This window comes from Quercus suber, unplaced genomic scaffold (assembly GCF_002906115.3).
Source record: "Quercus suber isolate HL8 unplaced genomic scaffold, Cork oak 2.0 scaffold_41, whole genome shotgun sequence".
NCBI classification, from domain to species: domain Eukaryota; kingdom Viridiplantae; phylum Streptophyta; class Magnoliopsida; order Fagales; family Fagaceae; genus Quercus; species Quercus suber.
The window spans coordinates 1523557-1531966 of NW_027069506.1; the positions used below are offsets into that span (position 1 = coordinate 1523557).

Below are 8410 nucleotides of genomic sequence, written 5' to 3' on the forward strand. Positions count from 1 at the left end.
TACCCATTTTATTTCCTCCCACTTAAACTCCCAAACAAAGGAATGGACTTTCCATTCCCTCTATTAAAACTCCCAAACAAGAGAAGGGAAGAATATTCTAAAATTATTCTTTTTATTCCTTTACATTCCATTCCATTCACTCCTCTCAAACGGAGCCTAATACTATATAGATAGGTTGGTGGGCTAGGGTTTTATAAACAAAGTCCAATCTCTTAATTAAATTTTTTTTTTTCAGCCCAAAGTTGCCACTCTCAATGCAAACCATTTATAAAAATTTTAATCTCCTTTTTATGTTGTGTAAAATACGTAATTAATAAAATAATAATCAATATGTTAAAATTTGCAGGGTATTGCACAAGTGTTGGATGAATTCCATTTTACTGTTTTTGCAATATCTTGCTTGTTTCAAGCCTTATTTCGACTTATGAGCTATCATTTTTAAAGAGAATTCAATTATTCATAATGTGTGTCCAAATTTATCAAGATTAAACGGTCAAATCTTGGTCAAACATTGGTTAGACCCAGGTCAACCGTGGCCAAACTTGGGAAAAGCAATAGACAATGTCAATTTTAATGTAAAATGATGAATTTTAGTAGTTGAATAAAATTTTGAAGTTGTTTGTCCCTCATTTAATTCGATTAAAACTTGATCAACAAAGGATATTTTGGTCATTTTCCCCTTGGCATTTAAAATTGACAATTCCAACATTTGGTTGGGATAAGTGACATCAAATCAAACATTCTCCTTATCCTGGGATGAAAATTGTATTTTTATTTTTTTGCTCAAATTGGGATTTTACAGGCAAAACAAAGGTGAATAAAATACCGTGTCGATAACCACCTTCAAGCTACTCTTAACTTCTTTGGCTCTTGATTAACATGTATGCTCCTTAGATCACTAGTACACCTGTCGACTGACAATTGTAGTGCCATTCAAATCACCCATAATGATGCCTTTCAATAACAAAAACAATGAGATTGATTGTGATTTCATTTGTCAACACTTCTAACAAGGCAGTTTTCACTTACTCTTAGTGACCGTTTGGATCCCACAATCACGTTTAGCTTTTTGTAATAGAATTCAAGCACATACACCCTCAACAATGGTGGAACTCATGAAGAACCAGAAAAAGGAAGAAGAGGGAAAATATGTATGTGAAAGATTCAGTGTATTGATAAAAAAAGGAACTCAGTACTTTATATACAATGAGAATCACCCGGTGAAGCTAACTGACTAATCTAACTAACTAACAAGCTTACCAATACAGAGCTAACATGTGTCTATCATTATCTAACTAATTACATCAAGACTGTACTACTTGTAGCTCTATAATTATCTATACAAAACGACTTGTAGCTGAAGCTCTGTTCTGTACCTGAAGCTCTGTTCTGTCATGCTCTAATATGATCCAATAGAGTCATAACCTGGCTGTATGTATATAATATATTCTACAATTAACATATAGTACATTATATGTAAATATAAAACGTGTAGAGAGAGAGAGAGAGAGAATATATAAGATAAGACATTAATGCATATATATATATATATACATATATATATATATGCATAATAATGCATAGATGATAACGATATAGGTCTTGGGGCACGTCTCCTTTTACTTGCAGCAGGGGCAGTTGAACAGAAGTAGTTGAAATGTTGTTGGCTTTACCTTAGTTGCAAGACATAAATACCTCTACTTTCATTTCAACCCCTATAATAAGTTTCATATTAATAATTAAGCATCTATATCTCTCTCTGTGTGTCAGTCCAACCCCTTCTCACCTTCCGCACCATCCTAAATTTTTCTCTTTATAAGCTTTCATTCTCCAACCTTTTCATCTTCTCTCTCAACATATTCTCAGTGGAGCTAGCCCATTACACATCAATGGAAGGCCAAACCTCCTCAACCCCATCGTCACTACCACCAAATAACATTAACCCTCCCTTCCTCTTCACACCCTCATTAGACCCAGAAATTGACTGGATCAGCCTTCTCTCTACAGCTCAACCAACTGGCTTCCCATCAGCTGAGAATAATATTAAGCCTATCATGGAATTAAGTGGTTCCTCAAATGGGGTTGTACTGGATCATGAAAAGGGTAATAATAATAATAATAATAATAAGGAGAAGAGGAAAAGTGGTGGTAGGATAAAAAAAGCAACACGGCCTAGGTTTGCATTTCAGACTCGGAGTGCAGATGATATACTTGATGATGGGTATCGATGGAGAAAGTATGGGCAGAAAGCTGTGAAGAACAGCGTTTATCCCAGGTGTGCTGGCTACTCATTTATTATATAAGTTTTCATACCTATTACGTTGCATGGCTTTATTTACAGATATATATTATATATGTGTGTGTGTGTGTGTGTGTGTGTGTGTGTGTGTATATGGTGGTTCTATATAAGCTTTGTTACATGTTTCTTGGTTGTTATTAGCTAAGCTACTTTTAACCAACATATATATCTTCTCAAATTAAGAATTATAGGTCGTTAATCTTGATCCCAGCTTCGAACTTCAATTTTCACATTCAATGAAGCACAAATCTAGCCATATGCTTTTTAGTCCGTCTAGAAAATCTAGAGAACAAATTTAACATATATATAGCAAGATTGGTAGATACTGTCATTAATCTGAACAATGAACCAAAAAAACAAATGTTAGAACAATGAAAGGTGTTGCAAGATAAATATATATATATATATATATATAATTTTCACATTCAATGAAGCACAAATCTAGCCATATGCTTTTTAGTCCGTCTAGAAAATCTAGAGAACAAATTTAACATATATATAGCAAGATTGGTAGATACTGTCATTAATCTGAACAATGAACCAAAAAAACAAATGTTAGAACAATGAAAGGTGTTGCAAGATAAATATATATATATATATATATATATATAATATATATATAAAAGAAAGTTATTGATCACACATTGATTTCAATAATTTTATGATCATTTAATTAAAGTTCTAAAGATAGCAAACGTTTTTATTTTTTGGCTAAGGACAAGCAACATGTCTGGCTCTATATATGGAAAGAAATAAAAGTTTCATGCATACACATTTTTATTTTTGAATTAGAAAGCTGCAAATTTTTCAAAACAATTTCTTATTGTCCTAAACACTTACCATCTATTGCTNTATATATATATATATATATATATATATATATATATTTGTATCCTTGCCATTTTTCACTACACAATGACTTTGCTCCTTTAAGTTTAATGGCCTCCAAGGTTTGGATTTTTGAAGAGAGAGATGAGGAGCAAATAGTTATGCCTTATTTATTATTGGGATGTTTGAATGTTTGATAGGAGGCTGGGGGGAATATATAAGTACCCCTTCCCTAATTAATTTGGCCGCAGAATGGAGAAGAAGAAAAAAAAATGAAGTATTAATGTATTATAGAGTGATGAGTGATTAGGGTTTTCTTGGAATGTTAGTAAATATAATAGATCAAGATAAAAAAAGGGAAGTACAAACAAAAAAAAAAATTCATTAAATTAGTATGATTCCCTTTCAATATCTTCAAATTTGAGAGAAAATTGAGATAAGGGCCTTGCGAGGGCATCCAAATAGAAGAAGGGTACCCATATTTCATCCCACTCTTTTTCTTAAGTGCAAGAAATTAAGTGGACTGGCAATGATAGCTTGAGGAGTAAGGTTGGAGCCCAAAAAATGGATTAGGAATATTAACAAAAAATGTAATTTGTTTTACTTTTCGGTTATTTATTTATAATAGTTCACATTCCTTCTTCTCCATTCATTTATCATGCGTTTGGGTAGATAAAGATGAGAGGAGAAGGGAAGGGCAATCAAAATATAGTAAGATTAATATATTTTGGCCACCTTTCACCTCATTTCTTTCTATTTCAAACATAGTTAATTAAGTCTTGAACAAACCATGTTTCTTATTCCTACTTGCTATTTTAAGGTAAAAACAAAATCAATTTGCACTAGAATTTAATAGATTTATGCTTGAATAAACTCAGGATGGCCCGTTCCTCCTTGTTGTTTTAGCAATTGCATCAATGGCACAAGGTCTCCGCATTCTTTCTCTGATGTACATATATAAGCGAAACCAGGGATCAAGGAGGAAGGGGCCTTACATTAAAAAAATAAAAATAAAAAAAAAAAATTCCAAAATTTAATACTTTAGGGACAATATAATTCACAACTTATTAATGTAACAAATTATGATTATGTAACGATACTTTCACTAGGACTACCAGCAACATCGTTTTTATTGTATATCCATCACAATCTATTTAACATACGGTTGTGAAAAATATTGTCTTTACACATTTTTTTTTAATAGTAATATGGATTCAAAAATTCTTTATTGAAAATATGTCTATATGTGTCTTAATATTATAAAATACATTACATCCCCTAATAAATGTGCCAAAATTTTATTACTATTATTTGTTGTTTTTAAATTCTTCTATATCGATACATAATTTTTAAGAATTGCTTTTAATAATAAACCCACCTGTTGATAGTTGGACATTGAAGCTAAGATAGAAAGAATATACACTGTGATTTCAAAAAAAAAAAAAAAATCTAAAGTCATACAATCTCTTTTGAACATTGATGATTTTAATTTAATTAATAAAAAAAAAATGCATACAATCTCTTTAAAATCAAAGTACACATATAACATTTTTAAAAATTGAGTATTTTATCGTACTTGTAATAATTCTAAGTTAATTTTTTTTTTTTTACTTTTAATTAATCAAATGAATGTTTTGAATAACTAATATTTAAATTAATTTTTTTAATTAAATAATTTATAATAATATATTGAGTATTTTATCGTACTTGTAATAATTCTAAGTTAAATTTTTTTTTTTTTACTTTTAATTAATCAAATGAATGTTTTGAATAACTAATATTTAAATTAATTTTTTTAATTAAATAATTTATAATAATATATTGATTATTTTTATTTAAATATTTTATTTGTTTGAAATATGTAATTATAGTCACCTATCTTAAAAATAACAATGAGTATTTTAGCTCTTAACTCTTAACTCTAACCCTAAGCATGAAAAAATAAATTATAGGTAACATTTACATTAAGTTTTGTCAATCTTTTTTTTTTTGGCTAAACCAATTTTCAATGTCAATCAATGTTTAATTAACATTTTACTTGCATTATATTATACATTATATATTTAATTAAATTAACTTTGTGTTCAACCTTTTATTTCAATCTTATTTAATTTCCTAAACTAAAATCCTGACTTCACTTCTAAATACATATGTAATCATTAAAGAAATTACGTTAGAGTTATTATTGTGATCAAGTTTAATGTTTAGCATACCATGTCAACATTGATAATACTATTAAATTTTAAATAAATTATACCAATTAAATATTGAGTATACGAATTTTAGTTTAGTTAGATTAACGATTAAAGTCTCTTATCATCAAGGGGAATGAATTCAAATATACCCGCCTACACTAAAAAAAAATTAGTATATTCACCTAATGATAAAGAGCAATCACAATAAAGTGAACATAAAAAAAGTAAAAAATAAAACCGAAATCTTAAATATATTAGCCCACTCTTAATTATGGAGATGAGACTATAAACTAGGAGATCAATTGTATATCATCAATTACTTATTATTTATTGTCTTAATTAGGAAAAATTATTAGGTACTTTTGAAGCATGGATAAATAATAGGGTCTATTAAATTCATGGTGGGGTCCATCATGAATTTAATAAATGGATCCTACTATAAATGTGAAGGGAATGATCATTATTCTATGTGCTTTAGGAGCATCTGAGTATTAGTATTACTCATGAATTAGAGAGAGCCTTGGCCATAATTAATTCTCAATTAAATTTGTTGAGCTACCATAGTACTTTCATAATTACGATTTGTAAAATTAATATTATTGTAGGATATCCTAATAATTATGTATAGTTTTATTTGCTGAAATCATATGGATTAGTGATAGTGGTAATCAAATCATAGTTATCCAGAAATATTGATTTTACTGAATTGATTTGAAAAAAGAAACTATGAATTTTGACTTTCTTTATTAAACTTGGACAAAGGAGCTACTATCGGTGCACGCATCACACATGCAATGTGAAGAAACAAGTCCAAAGGCTATCCAAAGATACGAGCATTGTGGTGACAACATATGAGGGCATTCACAATCATCCCTGTGAGAAGCTGATGGAAACCTTAACTCCTCTTTTGAAGCAAATGCAATTTCTATCTAGGTTCTAAGCTCATTGTGTGCTATGGTACAAGAACATAACAAGCACAAGTGTCTTCATTCTTGCTATTTCATGGTCATAACCCCAAATACTAGTGCATCTTATCTGTGACTTAATTTGTGTAAATGAACCGTACGTATTCTCATTGTATACCATCGTCAAGATCGCATTGGTATGTTACTTTGCGTATTCTATAATGATCACCTTTATCTTTATCGTTTTCGATAATTCTAATTGTGCCAAAACATCATGACCACACTAAAATACTTGTTTTTATAAATGCAAAAATGTTCTTCGATGATGGAAATGTAAACTAAAGATGTGCAGTTTGAATTACTATTTTCGCCATGTTTAGAAAATCTAACTTTTTAAGCGCACATTATTTAATACATTTGTCTTTCAAATAAAAATGTATAAGTTTTTAAAATTACCCTATTTATAATATAATATAAAAGTTGGATTCCATAATTGATGAATGCACACAATAATGACAAGTGACGCAATTTTCTATCCATTTAGAATGATGTGTACAAATGATGTCACATGGTAAGTAATAATTTTTCTATAACACATCACATCTAACATGTGGCATCATATTTAATCCTAAATTATTGGTATGTTACAAATTTTTAGTATTTAATGCTCTTAAAAGTGATGATGCATGTATATATTATTCACTAATATATATATTACCATTTGATAATGAACAATGTAATTATAAAATAGAAATAATTATTTAAAAAAAATCACTTACATTTGAAACCCCCATAAATATTGCATTTTTTTTTTATTATACTAAAGATCCTTCATATAAAATATAAAAAATAAATAAAATAAAAAAGTATCCCGTTTGCCTTTCCTTCAATTCAATTGCTTAGTTATTACCTATTATATATTTACATCTATTAAAAAAAGGGCCAGCATTTAGCAGTTTATTATCTAATTATACCATACAGCATTTCCTCTACTCTAATTAGCATTCCCACTATCCTTTTATCATTCCCACCATTACTGTTACACCTACAATATCTATTTTTGCTTTGGCAATGCTTTTAGACTTCCAACCGTCATACCCACAATCTCTAAAAAATACATGTTATTTCAAGTGTGGAGTCGCCACTTATTTTTTATGCAAAAAAATAAGAAAAAATAAATACAAATTACATGATAAAATGCTTCATTGTCATTGATTGAATAAAGAAGAGTACAATTTTGGTAAATTAAACCTTACAATGCTTTGGGTCCTAGTTACAATCTATGCAAAAGAATACAAAGCTTTTGGTCCTAGTTACAATCTACCAAATTTATTGCTTTTATTATTCTAAAATAGACTACTTTTTTCTCTGTTCACGCCTCTCTAACCTAGTTTAGAGTGGCGCGACTGTAGAACCTATTATCTTCCGTTAGGAGTGATATTCTTCCCCTCTATTGATACGTCAATAGTAGGGCTAGTGGTCTCTGTTTTTTTGGGGTGGGGAAACAGTAATCCTTTTCTTTCTCTCCTTCTACAATACGGATTGACCTGCTACAATGGAGGAAGTACTGAACGACTGGAAACGTTTTTCTCTCTTGGAAGAAGAAAATAGCAAGGTTACTCTGGATCAAGATAACCCTGCTACTAAAGAGGTGATACTGGCAGGTAAGTTTATGACGCGAAGGGCACTTAGCGTTGAGGCTGTTGGAAGAACTCTCAAGCCGTTGTGGAAAACCCGGAACGGTTTCGAGATCCGAGACGTAGGAGACCATGTCTTGCTATTTGTGTTTACTAATGAAAACGAGGCTGCAAGGGTTTTAGCAACCGAACCGTGGACTTATGATAAACACCTCATAATCCTCTCTCATTATGATGGATCCTGCCCTATCCGGAGTTTGAGATTTCCTATAGTTATTTTCTGGGTTCAAATCCATGGACTCCCTGTGAACAAATTGAATGAGAGGACAGCCTATGGGATTGGTAAAAGCATTGGGGACGTATCAAAAGCCTCACAAACTGGTGAGTTAATTGGTGGTAATTTCTTAAGAGTCAGAGTTGGCATCAACGTTACAAGACCACTCAGCAGAGGACGTAAGGTTATGCTTGGCGATGGCAAAGAGGTTTGGGTAAACTTTAAGTATGAGAAGTTGCCTGACTTTTGCTACTGGTGCGGGATGGTGTTGC

At 30.6% G+C, this 8410-nt stretch overlaps 1 protein-coding gene across 1 annotated transcript; it reads left to right on the top strand.

The window, feature by feature from the left end:
* The first annotated feature begins 1787 nt into the window (after positions 1 to 1787).
* On the top strand, positions 1788 to 6432 carry LOC111990209 (probable WRKY transcription factor 43). The gene is made up of 2 exons (XM_024021991.2): positions 1788 to 2275; positions 6085 to 6432. The coding sequence occupies exons 1-2, from the start codon at positions 1890 to 1892 to the stop codon at positions 6260 to 6262; spliced, it is 564 nt and encodes a 187-aa protein (XP_023877759.1). The 5' UTR covers positions 1788 to 1889; the 3' UTR covers positions 6263 to 6432.
* The last annotated feature ends 1978 nt before the right edge of the window (positions 6433 to 8410 follow it).